Raw genomic sequence first — 20,623 nt, 5'->3', positions numbered from 1 at the left:
CGCTTTGTTCTTCAGAGGTTTAGTTATTGTGCCGCCCTATTAGATTGTATATTATCTTTATTTCAATAAATTTGGGGTGGGAGAGCACTCTACTCTTCCCAACTCATGTTTTTTTTTTTTTTTAAATGATCATTATGAGAATAGAGAGTAAACTCTAAGTTGATTTCATAAAATTTTCTGCCTCTTCATCTGTTCATTACTAATTAGTCTTGAGTCAATTAGACGTTCAAACTTCAATATAATACCAGCACACAAAGCTCTACGTCAGTCGGTATAAATTGAAGAAAACATTTCTATATATGTTTAGACTGTTTATTAATTACCTTTGCTAGACAACAATGCAGCTACCCATTTTGTATCTCTGTAATTTTGTATGACATATTATCCCATAGACCTTCGTGAGGTGTGAGATCTAATTATAAGCATTAATTAACTGTATTATTATAATTATTATTATTGATGAAGGGAGATGGATAAGAGTTTTTTTTTTTTAATTTTTATTTATTTTATTTTTTGAAATTGGATAAGAGCATCTTTAACAATAATTTTAGCCAAAGTAGCTAAACAGTATTTTGGTTAGCCACTTTAAAAAAGAAAGAAGTAAAATATAAAACCAATGAGGAGAGGGATGAAAACCAACTTCTCTAGAAACAACACAGAAGGGAAAAAACCCTTCATTTAATCAACAAGAAAGATCAGCGAATCTGAAGTTAAGAAGTCCAAACATATTCTGCCAATCATTTAATTGTATCAATTCTTTCACTTTCCCTAGCTAACTTCTATAAGCATCCGTGCACATATGACATGTGAAAATCCAAAAAAGTGTAAGATATATTACCAGTCATTGTTCTTTGATGTTACTTTGAACAAATTCTAAGTTTTAGATATGATCGAATTCTATACATATAATAAGTTCCTGAATTAAACCAAAGTTTTTTTTTTTTTTTTTTTTGAGAATGAATTAAACCAAAGCTTAATAATAGAAACACCAAGGAATCAACTGAAGAGGCTAACTAATCAAGTATGCAAAATCCAAGAAACTAGATATTGTTAGCTTACTATTGAAGAATCGCTTTAACTTAAAATCTAGACATGACTAATCATGAGGGGAAAAAAAAGAGACCCACTTTTTAATGGTTAGAAATGATCTGTTTGATTAGTATAATAGTATCTCTTGGCGCTCACTTTAATTATTATCCATCTTTTTTTGTGACTTGTGAATTGATCGGCCGAAGGGTGGCATACCCTACTTAATTTGAAGCATCAGGATCAGTACCATTGGCTCTCTCTGGGGTATACTCCATGGAATTGAATTCTAAATTCTTGATGTTCTTGAGCTTGGCTCTATATATTCATATAGTTTACTTATATTGAAAAGAAAAAACATGAAAGGAATACTTCAAAGGAAAGCATCTAGGAATCATTGTGTTGTTAAAATAAAGCAAATGTATGACTTCCAGCAATTACAGTCTAGTATACTTTAAATCTTTAATAGAAAGATCGATACTTCTTTTTCTTGTTCTGGCTAATCAATTGAGGGATCAAAACCCTATTTTTTGTCTTCTGCTTCACGTTTTCCAGCTTAAAGCCCTATTTCTTTCTGCAACTTTGGATCTTTATCTTTCAGCCATTCACAAACACTATAATAAGCTAAACATACAGCTTAAATTTGGAATTTGTCACCCACCATATATAACACTCACTTTTATTTGAACCCATGCTGAGAGCTAGGACATTAGCTCTCCCCCTCTCTATATGGATGAAAAGATAACCAAGATTCAATTAGAGTTATGGGGAAGCTTGGTAGGTGTTTCAAGTGGTTGATATGAGGACCCAAATCTTTTTGGATATTGGACTAGCTAGCTCACTCTTTCCTTTGTGCTCACTGCTCATTGGATCATGATGATCTTTGATACAAGGAACTTCCATCCAAAATCCATCCTCTGAAGCTATGACAAACTTATGTGATAAGATCACATGGACCACTTATCATGTTGATATTCTACAATATCATGGAGGAAATTTCTCTGCTGGCCTGTATGCCTAAATTTTTCATCGTCAATCTAATAAGTCGACAGATCTAATTGGGAAAATTTCCTCCTGTTTGCCACTCCAGTATTGTAGAAAGGCTATATATATACACAACATTGTCTATATATCCAAGTAAGAGAATCCCATAGTTAGCCAATGCTACACCCAAGTTCCATATTGGGTGTCAAAAATTGTCACATTATAGACATCATCTATCGGAAATTGTCACATTAGACATCATCTAAGGAGACATCGGTTTTTTACTGATATTCAAAGGAACATATTGTATCGTTCATTCGGTAGCATGTGCCACCCAAGTTACATATTGGGTGTCGAAAATTGTCACATTATAGTTTATAGACATCATCTCTCGAAAATTGTCAATTAGACATCATTTAAGGAGACATCGGTTTTTCATTGAGATTCAAAAGTAACGTATTGCATCGTTCATTCAATATTTGTAGCAGTTTTAGCATAACTGTGATTTTAGAGGAACACATTGTATCGTTCATTCGGTAGCAGGTGATAAAAATGGATGACTGGCATAAGTGGAGGAACGGACTTGTGTGTTGGCCCTCTCTCACCATGAGAGTATATATGAAGAGAGTAGCAGCTTTGCCAGTTATATGACACTTCCTACGCAACAGCAAGTCTTTCAATACTATCGTTGAGCTGCCTAGCTAGTAACAATGATCGATGTTTATGGGGGTAAAGCACAATTTACTTCATCATCAACTTAAAACAAGCTGGCGATCGAGCAAACGGATTGGGACACTTATTCAGGCAAATCATGTACTCTATAGATAGAATTGGGCTTTATACCATGACAATAAATATACAAACTTTTTAGTAATATTGTGACAACAAATATATCCAACAAAGCACAAAGTTATTTTGGAAAGTGAAATTCTGCCATGGGAATTTAAGTAACAAAGAAAATGTGCATGTATAGAGTACTAAACAGAGTCCATAGTCAAGCAGTAGTCCCCTTGAGTTTCTTGGCAATGCTGGCGAAATACTTTCCCTGGTGGAAAGCTTGCTGTAGTTCGAGTTCAGAAGGTTGTCTTGTGCCATCCCCGGCATAAGTTCCTGCACCATAGGGGCTGCCACCCTTGATCTGCTCCATCTCAAACATGCCAGCTCCAAATGTGTACCCAATTGGCACAAACACCATTCCATGGTGAACAAGCTGAGTGATGGCTGTCAAGCTGCATACCAAAAATCAAACTCGAATTAAATTTAACTAAACTGCAATGCATGACCTAACAATAACAGAGAAGCAACAGTTGTTTAGAAGAAAACTGACGCGGTAGTCTCTTGTCCACCTCCTTGAGAACCAGTGCTGTAGAAAATTCCTGCAGGTTTGCCTGCTAACTGTTGTGTCCTCCATAAACCTCCGGTTGCATCTAAAAATGCTTTGAACTGTGCAGCCATCATTCCAAATCTAGTAGGGAAACCAAACAGTAAACCATCGGCATCAGAAAGCTCATTGGGTGCAATAATAGGTACTTCGCTCTTTGGTGGTGCACCCATCTTTCCGAGAACCTCATCTTGCAGTGTTTCTGGTACCTGTTAAGGGGCCAATAGGTTGAATCAGGCAATCACATTCAAGAGAAACAGATATCCTTTTCAAACAAATTCCCAAATTACCATGAAGCAGGTTACCGAATACAAGAATTTATTGTAGTACACCATTTAGAACACTACTTCACTCGGCAAGCCTATACACTAAAACCATATGATATTTTAAATGAATTTTCAACAGCAGGCAACACACAGCGGGAGGTTGAAGAAATACCAGATACTTAGATTCTAAACATAAAGGTATCATACTAGACTTCTTAACAACCAAATAGACTTTCAATGAACAACAATCAGCAAGAGAGCATCATGGTAAGAATATCAACTCAAGGGAAGGCTGGAAATTACTAAAGGAATAGTTTCTGAGAAAGACGTTCACTTCTTAAAGTATCCATTTCAGTCAGGGAGGGGGAAAAAAAGGGAAACCATTTCCTAAGTTCTAATAGGATTAGTGTACCATATCAATCCTGAAAGCTTAGTCAGCAGGTAGTTCGGTCCTCAAAATCAAGGTCAAAAGTGCAAAATACTTGGTAGTACAGATTCTAGAGAGTTGAAAATTAGCTAAATCTACAGGTAACTTCACTAAAATTCTCAAACTGATCTTACTTCATGGGAAAACTAAATTTTGAGAATAGCGGTCAATGTTCTGTCTAACAGATAGTTTATGCAGCTTGTTGATTTACAGTATACCAATTCCATGATATGAAGTGATAGATTAATTCTCACACCTGATATAGTTGGGCTTCTACTCCTTCCACAGATGCAGCTCCCTTTTTAATCTCTTCAGCCAGCTTCTCAACATGTCCATACATAGAATAGTAACTGCAATATGCATTAAGGATCTTCAAAATTAACCCAAATTTCTACTGGTATGTAAAACATCATTTGGAAATCAATATTTTAGTGTCACGATCTTAATGGAAAGCAAAGTCTGGCCTAAAGGATATAAAGATAGGAAACTATGTCACTATCAATACATTAATTAATAAGTTAAGGTAAGGTAAGCTTTTCAATCAACTGTGATGTCAAAACATAATTACATTACTTTCCAACACGTATGGTTTGAGTGTTCAATTTTTTTCACAAGAAGTGCAAAACAGGAAAAATGCTAAACATTTCAGAAGCAAATCCAGAAAGGCTAAAAGCCAAGAAGTGAGTGCCAAGTAAAATGCATATCTACACATACAGACAGAATCTAATAGCAATATAGGCAGAAGGAACTAATCTTAATAATGATGCATTATTCTGGGACCACAAAAAGCAGAAAAAAGCAGTGGCTTTACCTTTCAATGTTGGTTTTGGTTTGTAAACTTTCTAAAAGGTTGGTCAGTTCTCACAATCACTTTCTAGTCGTTGCTGGGTTAACATCACAATCCCACAATTTTTTTTAAGCAATTGGTAGAGATCGGAAAAACTCCAATAATTTCTACCCTAACAGTAGTGAAAATCAGTTCATAACATCTCAATCGCATAATATAACCAAAAAGAACATAAATTTATCAAGGATTTTTTGATTCTTTAAACATAATAATTGTAAACCAGAGGAATTCTCCTAAAGATTTGCTCTTTCTGTTCCAATGCACTCTGAAAGGAACAACTTAGCACTCCAAAAACAGAGGTCTGGAAGTGGAAGATCATTAAAACTAAAGTGAATTCAATTGGGTTAAAATTAAAATCCCCGATGCAAATTCAACTCCATCTCCAACAAAGTACCCATCTTTTCAATTACTTCACTCACAACTCTCAACTCACATCCCATTACCTCCCAAGAAGCAAACTGAACAAAACCCAGAAATGTTATAGCTTTCATTGATCAAAGATCATAGCCACTTTAAGTCAAACATTGAAATAAAACCCAGAAATCATTCTCTACCTCTAAGCACTAAATTATATTAATCAAGCACTGAGCACCAAAGAGAGGGATAGAGGAGTAGAAGACTTACACAATGTAGACTTTGGTGGCCATTGATGCAAAATGTATGTCTGTCTTTCTTTGGGTTTATGCGCTTTGTGCTTTGGAGCAATGAGAGATGTTGTGACTTGTGAGTGAATGAAACTTTGAACCGAGGGACCCCTATTTATAATGAAGCATAAGCCCTCGGAGCTTTGTGTATTTTAGTGCGTTACTTTACAATTAAGCACACTATATTAATACGAGCTTATTGGCATAATTAATGGATCATGCTTCTTGTTCTTGACACCTAATATACGTCGGTTTTTTGAGGTCATACCACACATCATTACTCATTAAGAGAAAAACTAAGTAGGTTAACATGAGTTACACTATTCAAGACTTTGATAGTTTGAGGTCATACCACACATCATTACTCATTAAAAGAAAAACTCAGTAAGCTAACATGAACAAGTTACTATTCAAGTCTTTGATAGGATATTTCAGTGTTTATTCTTTTCTTTAAAGAGACAAAAACCTTGACTTTGACAATATCAAGCATTTCAGCACAAAGCCATAATCAAGGGTTTAATGAATCTCATTGCTTGAACAATTGTATGAACGTAACAATGAGGTATGCATCTCATCATGCTAGTGGTGATTGACTTTGTATGTGCCAAACCCAGAAGTTCATGGCTAACAATCTCAAGTCAGAGCCACCCTACTCCATACATGCTGCAAATTTTTGAATCTTTTCTAGTACAGTTTGGAACATTATTTATGATATATTATTTACTATATGATAAGAAATGGTGTGGTCAAACCATACACGATGGAGTGATATCCCCTTGAGTTTGAGACTTTGATTTGATTGCACTTGTGCAAATTTGAATAGGCAATGCTCCTTAGTGCGTCAACTAACAACTACTTCATTATACCAAAATTAAGAAGGGAGTTGATGGCAGCCTTCTTTTCAGAGTTGATGTTTCTCGGAGGATTTAAACGTTGGTGGCGGACATCAGAACATTGTCTTCTCACTTTTCTACTATATATTACAAAATATCTATATAGAAGCGAATTTTGTTGCTGATTAGTTAATTTCGTTAGGACATAACATTTGTAATACTTATGTTTGGTTTTATTGTCTCCCCCTTTCTATGTGCCCAGCATTCTGCTTGGATCAAGTGAGAGAGGGTTGTCCTCGTGATTTATTTTATAATTTTGTTTTTAGCTATATAAAATATAAAATAAAATAAAACAGTTTAAGAAGGGACTGTGTGGCATATTGGTCCAAATTGTCTACTTAATAGAATGCAGGGTAATGCTTAAAGCCTTGTACGAGATGATTTTGCCATCAAAGTGTGACAAGGCCAAATGATGAGACTTTGCTGTGAAACCTTGCTCATTGTTTGTATCTTTGGAGGAACAAACCTGAAAAAGGCCATCAATGGCCTTTGTCTCGAAGCGTGCTTCTCTTCTTATAACAACCATCCATGCCCCTCAAATCTCATCGAGTAACATTGCCATTATTACACATGATTTATAACCCACGATGATGATCATTCACCTTATTATTTTATATTTGAATATGAATGCTAGTAAGTAGTAACTAAGGCAATGATGGGATCTTCGATGATATCAAATCCAAGAGAAAGAGTATTGCTTGTTAGTTGTTAGAGAAAGAGAAAGACCGGATTGAGGAGAGATACACTACTCAAGAATTACATCTTCAATAAATAAATTAACAATGTATATCGATCGTCCTTGAAGAGTTAAATATTAAAGAGACAATTTAAGGGGCGGAAATTTAGACCTGGGCCTCATCGGAAATAGGATTTGATACCGGCATATGTCAAGCTAACCCTCGCTTACTTTTTCGTTGAATTGCAAAACTCAATGAACTAGAGAAGTGCCCCCCTGAAGCCCTGAAACTACTCCACAATCATGGCTTTGATTTTTGCTTTTTGCTTTTTGCTGGTGGATGTTCTCATCCGAGAAGACAGCATTTGTGTTTGTACAAGCTTTCTTCTTTAACAATGCTTGGTTTCACTGTTCACAAATCACAAGCCACAGTAAGCGGTAGCTACAATGCGTTTGGTTTGGTCAACCACCAACACCACCACTGCTCACCGGTCAAAGGGTCCATCTCATGTCCCCCCACCACTTTGTGTTTACAGTTTTGTTAATGGAGTTGGTCAAGTTCTCTATTAAAATGCAGGCGTCATAATCATGGTCCAAATCTCAAGCATGGAATATTCAAGCCCAGTTCAATGTTGGACACCCAATGAATATCCAAACAGGCCCATTTAGTGAACCAACAGAATCATAAATGTTGCTGCAGATTTTGAAACCACAAAAGCCAAGCTGAAGGGAGGCAAATCTACAGGAATCAAACCTGTCTTCTACCTTTTTAAAGCAAAGAAGATAAAGATTTGTCAAACAGAGTATATTTCCTGTCAAAGCAATGAAAGACCAAGAAAGCATGTACTAGAGTAATCAATCCTTTCACTTTTTTAACACAAACAGAGGAACCTGATCTCTATATTGTTTCTTTCAATAGCATAAAGGAGCAAAAAGACCGGCAGCGACGGCTCACCTAAGATACGTATGCATATACATAATTCATTAAGTGTTTTAGGGGGCCCTGGAAAGAGATGTAAAACAAGGTCAACTTTAAGTGCTAGAGGAGAGTTATCCATGAAATTATTTAACAAGCTCCCCATGCTTCCTCAAATGGCAGAAAAAGGACTACTTATTTAAAGAAAAGAAACAAGAAGAATCAAAATTTTAAGTGACCTAGCAGGTACCAACCAAACAGAGACAGACAAGGAGCCTTTTTGTACCAGATATATCAACATAATTAGCAGGATCTTCATTCCAAATCATAAAATGCAGCACCCAAATTTCCGATTTTGACAATCTAGTATCAAATCGTATAATAGATATGCAGAAATTTGCATTACAAATAAAGATAAAAATATATATATATCAGGAATATCAGGACATAGCTAAGCCAAAACATCAAAAATCAGTCAACATTCATAGGCAGCAAATTGCTTCATTACAATAAAAGTAGCAATCAAAAAACACAAACAAGAGGACTTCACAGAAAAGGCCGTATTACCTACGCCTGAAAACTATAAAGGTTAAAAACGATTAAAGCGTGCAACATGTTTTGCAAGATAAGAGATTAGCAGTTACAAAATGCCTAACAAGAAATGCCCTTGAACTCAGAGAGAAAAAGCCATTGAACTCAGAGAACTCTGAGTCTGACAATATACTTCAAGCTTGAAATTCAATACTTTCCTAAGTGCATCTTTCCCACAACAACAATTCAACAGCTTAATTATCACCAAGAGTTACTTCAAAAAAAAAAAAAAAATTATCACCAAAAGTTAGAAAGACATCATATGGCTTAAGCTTAGCATTCGTGTGACGTCAAATGCTAAAGCTACAGGAACAAAACTGAAAGGAAGCTAAGTATTACAAAGAGACTATACCAAATTTCAAAATGCCAGTTCCTTATTCTACTTGATTTACTGAACTTATAGAAGAAGCATCAATACTCATGGCTAACTCGTGCATAATCATGAAAACTATAGCAAGTCCATAGAGTACAAGTTCTAAGCCATTTTAACTCTTCATAAGGAAGGCATGAGAATAGCAGGACTTCCGATTGCAAAATGTGAAAGCATTCATGTGTCATTGCATAGAGAACATAAAAGTCTCTGATCATTACAACTACCCACCATATATACTTGAATCCAAAATAGGATACTAGTAAAGTACTTTACTTTTGTAACCTTCTTGATCAAGAAATTATTGTATGCGCCGTAACACCATGTGACATAACATATTGGCCTAGCAAAACAAATCCATACAAATTGTAACAGGCTGTAACACCGTGTAGGCACGGTGTTGGTGTTAAAGTCCCATACAATAGCTTCTCTTGATCTCATCATTTCCGAAAGAATGTTATTGACCAAACTTTCCTTGCTTACTACAATCCCACAAAGAGTTAAAAGTTCATATCATACAAGTACAAGTACAATGCTATAATGATCATAGGGGTCCAAATGAGCTGGCATTGAAGCATCTAAGATAAGGCAGAGGTTTCATTCCTGCAAACTTCTATAAGCCGAGACACATTACAGTTCAGATGACCGATTTTGAAACTTTCATAATACAAACATTTAGCTCATTTGTGTACTCTTTATTTAGAATGTACAAGATACAAAGAAACAATATCCCAACCAAAAAAAAAAAAATCTAAATCATTTTTTGTACAAGAACTATCCCAGCAAAAGTAAGAACCAATAAATCAAAATTCCGACTGACCTCCACCGATGAAAACACCTCTAACCCGCAAAGCCGATCACTTTCTGCACTTCTCATTCGTAACTCAAATCATGGAATGGTTCCCATCCAGAACCTGAATCAAATAAGAAGCATTTTTTCTAATCTTTTCATTATCATCTTCAACCAAACGAACGCAAATCGCTAAGACGCCTTCTTTTCTTGCTTCCACACACATTTTCTCACTGAAATGGCAAAGCGAACTCAATGTAAGCAGAGCATACTGAATTCCCCTGGAGCTCCCGTTCTCTAAAACCCTCACTAAAATCTTCACACACCCACTAAACCTCTGCATCTCTTCTCTCCCATCCTTGCTTTTCGCCAACAGGCCCAAAACCTCAACGGCCCGCTCCAAACCCGAATCCGCAATTCGGATCAAAATCGAAACCGCACCGCACTCCACCGCCCGCCGCCGATTGTCCGGAAACGAACAGATAGCATAGAGCGCCGTCGCCGCCTCTTTCTTCTCCCGGCCCTTGCCGTCCCTGAGGAGCGAAACAAGAGCCCGAATTGCATACGGGTACGACCCGATTGTGGCCTTGTTGACCTCCACCACGGCCAAGCTGGTCAACATCGTCGCCGCCACGGCCCGGCTGTTCGGCGAGCCGCCTTGCAGCACCGCCACGACTCTAGCAATCGCTCCTTCCGCCACCAGACCCACCTTGTTGTCGTCGTCCAGGCTCACATTCAGCAGCAGAGTCAGAGCCTTCTCCTGCAGGCTCGGCTCGTCGGAGTCCACGCACTTCAGCACGGCGGCGACGGCGCCGGACTCCGTCAGCTTGGCGCGAAACGCCGCGTCCCGCTTCGACAGGCGGTTGAGCTGGTCGAGCGACTCGAGCTTCGAGTCCAGGCTCGACGCCGCCGAAGTCAGGGTCGCGATTAGGGTTTGGGGTTGCTGGTTGGGCTGGCTCTGGGTGTTGTGTAATTGTGCAGGGGAGGGAAGGGTATAATTGGAAATCAAGCTGCGGAGGGCGTGGTTGGGGATGAGGGAGGGGTGTTCGGGGAGGGGCAGTTTGGTAAGTGGGCAAGTACGGTGGCCGGCGTCGAGCCAGCGTTGGATGTTGGGCCGGTCGAAGGTGTGACCCGAAGGAAGTATAACCGGGTCGGACATTATTTCCAGCGAAATCGGGCACTTGAAATCGTCCGGGAATTGAGTCGCCATTTTGGGGTTTACGAGGGTTTCGGGGCAAGTGTGAAGAAGAAGAAGAAGAAGAAGTGAAATTTGGAGGAATTGAAGGGAGGAGAAAATATAGAGGAGACAAAACAGAGACTTTCTCTCCACCAAAAATCCCCACACACAAACACACACTCTTTTCTTTCAGAACTCTCTTATTACACTTGCCCGAAATGTTGAGATTACGGTTTCGCCCCTTTCGTCTTTCGTCTCGGAGATTGGGGAGGCTCTTGAATTGACATTTGACATCGACGTTGGGAGGCTGAAATATAACTGTAAAAAGGTGAGAAAATTAGTAATGTCATCAAGTGTATCTGGCTTTATTTATCGACTTTAGATTGGGTAACTAAAAAATCGTTTAAAAATAATTGACTGCGTATCAAATCTTATTTATTATGGAAAATCTGATGTGAAACTAGAAATTATTGGTTTTGTTGTTGCGTATTTGAATTTATTCATCGACTTTATATCATATAACTAAATATCGTCAATGTTAATTGCATATCTAATGTCGGTTATTATTGAAAATTTGATTCGAAACTATATATGATGATGTATATTACATTGTAGTTTCGGTTTAAGAATAAACTAGCCTTAAGCACGTGCGGAAGAGCCGTGCTAGCGTGTGCGTATTTTGTTTTTGAAAAATACATTTTACATATGCACATTGTCTTTCCTTTCTTGCTATGCATGTGTGAAATGTCGCTCGGGAGTGTGATGTGATTTTCGTGTTGCATATTACCAAACTCTTACCACATGCTAACATTATAAATGTTGTACATGCCCTTTAGCAATTCATTAGTGGAAAACATAAAACTTTGTACAAAAATATGCATTGGTATATACAAATCCCAAGTAAGATCGGTTCAGGATCATGGGATACAATTTTAATGGCTGAAACTCAGTAAGAGGGTAGGCCATCACGCCTTTTAAGTCTACTTATTATTGGAATTGGTTAACTACACAAAATAAATATATACCTTTTTAAAATAAACTTCTATACATGTCTATATACATATAAGTACAATAAAGTCCACATGCTTCGATCAACTCCATCTCAGCCATTTATTATGCAGCTTGATTTTGAAATGTTAAACTCTTAAATTAGCCTACTAAAAATGCAAAATATAGTAAATTCAAGATGTTATCGAATAACACCATTAAATATCTCTTATTGATCATATTTAGTTTGAACCTACTCTAATTTTCTATGTGAAAATTTATTTGAAGAGTGGTGTCGGTTACTTACCGAAGGGTAAGGGAGGGGACTTTTCTTTCCGATTAAAGGGAAAAAGTCATCATTCCCTCTGCTCTTTTTCCAAATTGACAAGAAAAGTCTCGACTCTGGCAGAAACTGCAGAAGGGTGTTCTAGTAAATTCACTTCCTGCCTCGTTTCTAACGGTCCTCTGGGTTTGTTATCGCTGTCACGGGAAAACCTCCTACCGTTATCCGGTAATGGAGACACAGAATCGATCACAACCGTTACGGGAATTACCTAAATAACCCTCTTAAAGTCAATCTTGCTGGCCGGAAAAAAAAAAAAGAAAAAAAAAGAGGTTTGTACTCGAAACACGTGGTTCCTTTCTTGTCGTTACGTGAGTAACCAAACTTGTGACTTGACATATATGCCCTCTGATTATGTTTGGCTAAAGTGCTAAACTTAACATAAATGACTAGACCATTAACCAATAACCATATTTGGGTATACAACATAGTAATGATGATTAACAAAACTCCCTAATTGGAGAATCTGTCCATTTATACCCAAACTTATAGAAGGAAAACATGAAGAACGTGATAGAAAAGAAATGTGTGATTCCCTCCAATAACCTCAAGATAATTCTTAATTTGGTCATTAAAGGTTTTTTTTTTTTTTCTTCTTAAAAAAAAGAAGGTATTTCTATAGTTTTAATCATATGTATGACTTCTTTTTAATGCAAGCAATGTCATATAAACTCTCGGCTTATATGCTTACGGCACGCAGTATGTCTAGCTCATTAATCAAATCAATGCAACTATGGAAAAGTATCATATGACTGATGTCGGATGCATCAGGTAAATTATATTTAACAAAAATAAATTTTGTACTTATTTTTTAATTACGGTTGAACTTTACATGAATGACTGCATCGTAGACCTTAACAACTTAACACAATGCATTTATATTCAACTTTTAAAAGTAAGGACAACATGAAGATAGACATGAAATATGTGACTGGTCCGAAGCCTCAAGATACAAATGTAACTACCCTTAAACACTATTATTTTAGTTACAACAATGACCTGTCATTTATAAGTTTTCTAATGCAAGCAATGCCTAAATTCCTATTGCAGTTGTTATCTCACCGTTATAAATTAAATCAATTTGCAAAAAAGAAAGAAAGAAGAAGATTTAATAGATTATAATGGTGGCATCATGAGGAAAGTGACACGCTTGGGAATCCTGGCCTTAATTTCAAGATTAATATACGAAAACGATGGATGATGTAGAAGACATTGAACACATAAAAGCCCATATTATGTTAGAGGAAATTTCCTCTTCTTGGGGGTATTAGATTTGTTAATTGTCAGCTAACTAATTAGATAGGTAGTTAGGACAAATTATCCATCTTTTAGGACTTTATCACAGGTGTAGGACCATCACTTTTGCTAATTGCTCCTCTAGAATAAGTAAAGCCCTCAGATGTCAAATCATACATTTTATTTTGACAATTTGATTGGAAAGGCTCCAAGAACTTTGTTAAGCTAATGTCAAACCGTTGCTTAACTTAGAGGATTATTCATTGAGCTCAACCTTTGTTAATTTGATGGTACCGGAAAGACAAGGGTCACCTTGAGGGTAGGAAAACCGTTTTGTTAGTGTCTTCGCGCGTACAATGATCGAGCTCGAAAGTTTGTGGTGAGGATGGTGATCCGGGTGATGATTTATCGCATGTTACTTTATTAAGATTAAGAGGATCCAAAATAGTGGTTCCAACTTTGGTGTTTTAGTTAAAGTTTTAGGGTTCCATTGCTTTTAGAGTTTTAGGTGACTTTTTTCTAATTGCTATGCTTCTGCATGAATTTAGGGTTGAGTTTTTCTATTGGGATCTCCATATTTGCTCATTTGACCTCTCATGCTCTTTACACCTTTTATTTGCTTTTTAAAAAGTAAAATTTGCTATTTAAACCTATTTCAAATACATAACTTAACCTTACTTATAAATGGAATATTTCGAGCATTAAAGATGAGTTTTAATGCTTCCATAATTATTTGTTTGCCAATTTTTTTTTTTTTTTGAAATAATTATTGAAAAAAAGGCATAGCTTGATAACTAATTAAAAAAATATTACCATAATTATTTTCAAGCCTAATTTTTCATGTTTTATGGTTATAAAAATTAAATTTGCTCATTTTATTATTTTTATTTAATTTTATCTTATATGCCGCTTTACAGGCTTATTTGGTTTAGTTTACACGATGGCTCTCTATCCCTCCTTTCATAATCTTGTTATACTAATGAGAAGAACATTTATCTAATATTTATGTATTGCATCATAGCTTTGTTCTTGTATAATTCACCAAGTAATTTTAAATGCATTTTCTTTTGAATCTTTTTAATCTTAGAAAGCTTTCATGAACAAATAAAATCATAAATGAGATTTGAAAATGGAAATGAATAATAAAATTAGTATAAAGCTTTGGAGAGAGAACAAAAATGTATATTTTTTCTTAATATTTTGTTGTCTGTAACAGTCTTTTCATATAAGGATATATATGTTATTTAATAATTAAAAAAATAAGGGAGGTCTAGTAAGTAGATTAGGAGGTCCCAATAAAAACTCTCTTTAGGGTTTAGCTTTCAAGAAAAAGAAATTGATTACCATTTATTAACTTACACCGAATCTCTAGCAAGAATGCAAGATTAAAAAGTCTCCACTTATGAGGTACCTAATTTTGGAGCTAAGAATGGTGTGAAACTGATACACGTAATCAAGTAGATAAGAATCTAAACCATCTTTTATGATGTATTTAACCTTTTACTTTCCCCATTTGTCAAGTTCAGTTTGCATAACCTCTTCCTTACGTAACCAAAGTACGCGGATACAACGAACTATGCTTAGCCTTGGATAAGATATACCATTTTTTTGCTCATGAATAAAAGCTTACTGTGTTAATCAATTTGATCTCTTCCTTATTATTAATCAAATGAAGCTATAACAAAACACAAATTATCATTATTTGTATATGATCTACATCCTATATTCATTTCACGGTTAATCTAACGATGGAAAAAGGAGTTCTATACACGTATTAAAACTTCACATATAATATTTTGGAGTTCGTTAATTAATGGAGGTAAAAAGAAAAAGTTTTACTCGTTTATTGAAAAAGAAGAGGCTAAAATCGATTAGACAGCTGTGAAAAAAGTGATGGGCACAGATTATTGGATTGAACAACGAAATTAAAATGGAGAGGAAGAGAGTGATGGAATGAGACTACTAGAAATTTCTCTACCTCATATTATTGTTTTGGTCTCGACTATTCTACCGTATTAGGAGGGAAAAGAGAAAACCGGTCAATAAAAGATGGAAAAAGAAAGGCAGGAATAAGACGTATTAGAGAAATATAAAACGGAACGTGATCCACGATATTGCCACCTGTCTGACCGTTAGAGGTGTTTATAAGGTAATCAACTTTATAGTAATCAAAAATATTAATACTAGCCTTTGCTTAACACACAAGCTAGGTTTTAGAGGGAGCCTCAAGTCTTTAGCGAGCTTCAACTATAGTGCATGTAACATAATTTATGGAATTAGCATCTCCAGTACTTGTGTTGGGGTCTTCACTGGTATAGTTACTTCTCTTCAACAAAAATCCAGGTTTTCTTGGTGAAGGAAGAGCTGCATCGTTGCCTAACACGGACACAACTTTTGACATGGTCGGCCGGTCTTCTACATACTCTTGCACGCACAGAAGCGCGATTTGAATACACCGTAGAACTTCACTTATGGGATAGGATTCACCCAAAGATGTGTCGATGATTTCCGAGGCTCGGCCTTCTTTCCACAAGTCCCAAACCTGAAAACCATTTACATCGATCATCACGTTAATTATCCAAAATAATTGAGTAGATTCATAAAGTCGTGATTGATGATTGTGAAAATAGCTAGACTAGCCAGTACGCTTACATGTCCAACCAAATTTGAATCAGGATTATCATAGTAGTACCCGGTGTTCTTTCTGCCAGTAATGATTTCTAGCAGCAAAACACCGAAACTATATACATCAGACTTCACTGAAAACAATCCTTCCATTGCATATTCCGGTGACATGTAACCACTATAACAACATAGAGAAAAGTGTTATCAAGCACACTTCTTTCATTAGTTAACCAAATATGTCGTCTTTGGATTGTGTACTTGGTGAGCTTTTGGTGGTCATAACATAGAGGAAATGAAATAACACACAACATTAGGACTCAGAATATAGTATGACATCGATCAAATTGGAGGAGACTTACTATGTTCCAACTATGCGATTTGTATTTGCTTCAATTTGGTTTGCTCCGAATATTCTAGCCATACCAAAATCTGCAATTTTGGGGTTCATATCATAGTCCAGTAGAACATTGCTAGCCTTTAGGTCTCTATGAATGATTCTTAATCTCGAATCTTGATGAAGATATAAGATCCCTCTAGCAATGCCAAAGATAATCTCCAAGCGTCTTGCCCAATCTAGAAATGCCTTTTTCGTTTCATCTGGAAATTGCAAGATGTTAATTTTTAGATCATATAACTTCTTGCTAGCTTTTAACTTAATTTAATTATGGTACTAGAGCAAGAGGAAGACATACTGAAAATGAAAGAGTCCAGGCTTTTGTTAGGCAGGTATTCATAGATTAGCATCTTCTCTTCATCTTGAACGCAATAACCTAACATTCTCACAAGGTTCCTGTGTTGAAGTTTAGCAATCAGCAGCACTTCATTCTTGAACTCTTCATTTCCCTGGCCAGAATTCTTGCATAGTCTTTTCACGGCTATTTCTGTTCCATTAGAAAGCACACCCTGACATGATAATTCAAGACCTTACTTACGAGAAACTACTAGTATGATAATTCATGCATTCAGCCCTTGATAGTGCATGCATTCTGAAAAGAGTGAACAACAATCTGAGTTGGAGTTGATTGAGACACTAATTGAGGACAATTACCTTATAAACGGGGCCAAAACCGCCTTCTCCAAGCCTGTTCGAATTAGAGAAATTTTTTGTGGCTGCAGATATGGTGCTTAGATCAAAGAAAGGCAGATCTGACTTTAATCCGCTATCATCAGGATCTGTTCTACAAGGAGAATTTTCCAAGTAGATTGAACGTGTGGCACCAAATGAAAATAGATTTGGTCTTTCCTTACCTGTCACCAGTTATAGAACAAATTAAAGACACCAAGAATTTCAGGTTAACTACTGGTTTTTCTTAAAGCAGCTTGAAATTCTTGCATTTATGTAGTGTGCTAGAAGGTACTACCTGAGCTGAACTGCCCATAAATACTGAAAATATCATCTTGGTAAATCAAATTGTTGACATAATGTAGGAAAATAAGTTTACCTTTTCTCTTCATCTTTACAGAGCAATATGCGATAGAGCTCACAAGAAAGAACACTAAAATAGATGTTATCGCAATTGCAAGCTTCCCCTTCTTGCTAAGAGAACCATTCGACTTCTTTGCGTATTTTGCTGCAAAAATATATGGCGAAATAATTAACACAATGAACTTAAGAAAATGAGTAACAATAGATTAAAAATGTATCCTACTATATATGAAATGTGAAACCAAATTTAGGTTTGAACAAAGGAGAGGGAAGAATTAATTACCTAATTCAATTGAATCAACTCGAACATATAAGTCTTGACCGACATTCGTGTAAGCCCTTGTATCCATCAAGTCCCCATACCATGTCACGCATCCATTCCCTCCTTGCAAGTCATCTGCATTCGAGTATGCCATGCAAGAACAATTTCTTAAGCATTCCTCTTCACATTCTTTCAGACCTAAGTTCAAGTTTACACGCGCAGTAGATGAGTCTGGTGCCTTTACTAGTGACACCTTCACGAACCCTTCTCCGTTTTGACACACGGATACTCCTTTTGCCCTCACACACCCACCCGAGCCATCTCTCAAGTACCATTCATGGAGCAACTTAGGTTCAAACCCAGGTAGGCATGTACACTCGAACTTATCAGCATGGTCAGGGTCACAGTTGCTATTTGGACCGCATTTTCCGTAGTTGTCACATAGCTCTACCGGGGCAGACCAAAACTTGATCCAGTGGTGTACCTGATCATGCCACGTGGACCGTTCAACGATTCCCGATTCATCAAGCACCATCCTTGAGAAGATTGAGTCTTTGGTAATACCATACATGATGGATAACTCATCTTGATTGTTCAAAAAACTAACGTTGAAGATGAAATTTGGAGTCATTTCGGGGACACCACTCCATCTGTGCCCGATCCAAGATCCGGCGCGCCACCAGGGAGCTCGACCCTTGTACAAAAACAGCTGCGGAAACCCATTTGGATCAATCCTATATGAACAATTTCCCGTTCCCGGGTCATCTTGAGATTTCCAAGAAGTTAGGAACCGGTTGAACCCGGACCGCCGGTTCAGCCCAATTTTCATAAATGGAAGCATTGTATTTGAGGGATAATCAAACCCTTCCCACAAAACCCTCTGGCTTCCATTCTCAAACAAAACAAAATTTCCTGTATCCAGCAGCTTGGCCATGGAATTTTTTGGAGAAGAGAGAGTAACATTAGCAGACCAAAGAGGGATTGTTCTGTCCTTTCCATATATGACAAGGCCTCCATCTCCATCAATCACTAAAACTCCAGAGGTATCATTCACAGGGTTGTCTCTATTTGCAACCCAAACAATGGTCTGCTCCGGAACTTTGTTATACCAAACTCCAACATAACGTTTGCCAGAATTTCCAGGGCTGAAGAACCCAAGTGCAAAGCGCTTTCTGATCGAGACTAAAACGTCGCCGTCTTTGATGGTTTGGTTTGTTGTAATGGAATCAATGGAAATGCAAGAGGGGAGATGAAGAAGAAAGATGAGCAATGCAGTGATCTTAGACCAATATTGACTAGAATTCATGGTTGCCTTTCTAGATCAGTGAGACTGAGATTGATTGATATGGGGGTAGTAGCTGAGATCTTAAATGCAGAGCTGGACTTAATCAAACAGAGGTCCCACCTGAGTGTGGTTGTAAAGAGACCCTGACATAGACACTCAACCAGAAAAGTTCATCTAGCTGTACAAAATGTGAAAGAAGTATCCTGAATTGAAAGAAAAGATGAACCTCAAAATCTACTTCTTACTTGACCAGTTTCTACACCACTAATATTTGACTTGGGTTTATGTACAAGTAGCAACAATCTGAAAAAGAACTACTTTATATTCATATTCATAATCATGTAGAGTACGTCAAATTCATCGTGTCATTGTGACACAACATTTTGTTATCATAACTCACTCAAAGCTGGACACTGGAAACTATATCACCCACGTAATGCAATTGTAGACTTGTTGTAGACTTTTCAGTCTTTAAGTCCAGCATTGATGTGTGATCAATGCTGTCATTTTAGGTGTTGTCAATACATGTAGAGACCGATAACACTAGAGCCATGCCCTCCACTTGATCGTTATTGTTCCACGTTCTTTAGAAGCCGAGAAATTGTTAGACTACATAGTATGAATAAAATCGAATAAAATTTTATTAGTTATACTTCTTTTGCTAATTATTGCTAATTCCAGTAGCTTAACACACAACCATTTGGATCCCATGGCCTTTTGCCGTTTAGCGAGCCTCTACAATAGTACAGAGGTCATTCACAGAATTAATTAGCTCCTTGAGTCCTGGTATAAGATCTATTCATTACCAAAAATGGAGGTTTTCTTGGTGAAGCAAGATGGAAACAACTGTTGACATAGTCGGTCTGTCAGTCGCGCACTTTTGCACACACAAGAGGGCAATCTTGATGCATCTCAAAACTTCATTGCCAGGGTAAGATACACACATAGATGAGTCGACAATTTCCAAGGAATTACCTTCTCTCCACAAGTTCCAAACCTGTAAAAAATGTTTACATCATAAAGTCAGCATGAATAAGTTTGATATAGTCTATATATGCAAATAGACTAGTATACTTACATGTCCAACCAAATTTGACTCGGGATAAGCCTCATTGTAATAACCAGTATTCTTTCTGCCGGTAATAATTTCCAGTAGTAAAATGCCGAAGCTAAATACATCAGATTTAAACGAAAAATGTCCTTCCATTGCATACTCAGGTGACATATAACCACTATAACAAAAGAACAAAAACAATCAAGTTCAGATCTAATGAATCTTCAAAACTAGTGAATTTTTATTGAAATCCATCAGAATTTGTAGTAAATGGCAAGATCACATTTGCAGTAGGAACCACAACGTTGGAAAAACGAATCTTATTCCTAACCCAAGTTTAGAAAGGGAGAGGGTCCTCTCCTGAGCAAATTAGAGACCTGAGCTGCCTGAGCTCTCTCTCAGATCATGACACGTGGC

General features: G+C 36.9%; 3 protein-coding genes across 8 annotated transcripts; all 3 read right to left on the bottom strand.

The window, feature by feature from the left end:
* Positions 1-2,824: 2,824 nt before the first annotated feature.
* On the bottom strand, positions 2,825-5,705 carry LOC133733484 (NAD(P)H dehydrogenase (quinone) FQR1-like). Of its 2 annotated transcripts, XM_062161114.1 has the most exons (4): positions 5,556-5,705; positions 4,341-4,434; positions 3,338-3,600; positions 2,825-3,239 (listed from the first exon to the last, which is right to left on the bottom strand). In XM_062161114.1, exons 1-4 carry the CDS (start codon positions 5,576-5,578, stop codon positions 3,005-3,007), a joined length of 615 nt encoding a protein of 204 aa, XP_062017098.1. In that variant the 5' UTR covers positions 5,579-5,705; the 3' UTR covers positions 2,825-3,004. The 2 variants fall into 2 exon arrangements, with proteins under 2 accessions (XP_062017098.1, XP_062017099.1); XM_062161115.1 differs by lacking the exons at positions 4,341-4,434; positions 5,556-5,705 and adding an exon at positions 3,682-3,970.
* A 1,493-nt stretch (positions 5,706-7,198) lies between these two features.
* On the bottom strand, positions 7,199-11,176 carry LOC133729794 (U-box domain-containing protein 8). Of its 3 annotated transcripts, none has more exons than XM_062157369.1 (3): positions 9,842-11,176; positions 8,100-8,147; positions 7,199-7,909 (listed from the first exon to the last, which is right to left on the bottom strand). In XM_062157369.1, the coding sequence occupies exon 1, from the start codon at positions 11,019-11,021 to the stop codon at positions 9,906-9,908; it is 1,116 nt and encodes a 371-aa protein (XP_062013353.1). In that variant the 5' UTR covers positions 11,022-11,176; the 3' UTR covers positions 7,199-7,909; positions 8,100-8,147; positions 9,842-9,905. The 3 variants fall into 3 exon arrangements, with proteins under 3 accessions (XP_062013353.1, XP_062013354.1, XP_062013352.1); XM_062157370.1 differs by lacking the exon at positions 8,100-8,147 and having other exon boundaries at positions 7,199-7,552; positions 7,634-7,909; XM_062157368.1 differs by lacking the exon at positions 8,100-8,147.
* Positions 11,177-15,646: 4,470 nt separating this feature from the next.
* Positions 15,647-19,210, bottom strand: LOC133729771 (putative cysteine-rich receptor-like protein kinase 20). 3 transcript variants are annotated; one of them, XM_062157341.1, is made up of 7 exons: positions 17,889-19,209; positions 17,622-17,750; positions 17,228-17,427; positions 16,872-17,082; positions 16,539-16,776; positions 16,207-16,357; positions 15,647-16,096 (listed from the first exon to the last, which is right to left on the bottom strand). In XM_062157341.1, the coding sequence occupies exons 1-7, from the start codon at positions 19,171-19,173 to the stop codon at positions 15,788-15,790; spliced, it is 2,523 nt and encodes an 840-aa protein (XP_062013325.1). In that variant the 5' UTR covers positions 19,174-19,209; the 3' UTR covers positions 15,647-15,787. The 3 variants fall into 3 exon arrangements, with proteins under 3 accessions (XP_062013325.1, XP_062013327.1, XP_062013326.1); XM_062157342.1 differs by lacking the exon at positions 16,207-16,357 and having other exon boundaries at positions 15,957-16,096; positions 17,889-19,210; XM_062157343.1 differs by lacking the exons at positions 17,622-17,750; positions 17,889-19,209 and having other exon boundaries at positions 16,872-17,060; positions 17,228-17,368.
* Between the last annotated feature and the right edge of the window lie 1,413 nt (positions 19,211-20,623).

This window comes from Rosa rugosa, chromosome 2 (genome assembly GCF_958449725.1).
Source record: "Rosa rugosa chromosome 2, drRosRugo1.1, whole genome shotgun sequence".
NCBI lineage: Eukaryota > Viridiplantae > Streptophyta > Magnoliopsida > Rosales > Rosaceae > Rosa > Rosa rugosa.
Note: the sequence above shows the minus strand (reverse complement) of the source record. Positions and strands in the feature narration are given on the sequence as shown.

Coding starts and splice junctions, on each gene's coding strand:
- LOC133729794 (XM_062157369.1), bottom strand. CDS start 11,021: ATGGCGACTCAATTCCCGGACGATTTCAAGTGCCCGATTTCGCTGGAA.
- LOC133733484 (XM_062161114.1), bottom strand. CDS start 5,578: ATGGCCACCAAAGTCTACATTGT. Junction 3,601..4,340: donor TAGAAGCCCAACTATATCAG/GTGTGAGAATTA, acceptor GCCCCTTAACAG/GTACCAGAAACACTGCAAGA. Junction 3,240..3,337: donor GGTGGACAAGAGACTACCGC/GTCAGTTTTCTT, acceptor TTTGGTATGCAG/CTTGACAGCCATCACTCAGC.
- LOC133729771 (XM_062157341.1), bottom strand. CDS start 19,173: ATGAATTCTAGTCAATATTGGTCTAAGATCACTGCATTGCTCATCTTT. Junction 17,751..17,888: donor AGTTGATTCAATTGAATTAG/GTAATTAATTCT, acceptor ATATTTTTGCAG/CAAAATACGCAAAGAAGTCG. Junction 16,358..16,538: donor AATCGCATAGTTGGAACATA/GTAAGTCTCCTC, acceptor ATGTTGTTATAG/TGGTTACATGTCACCGGAAT.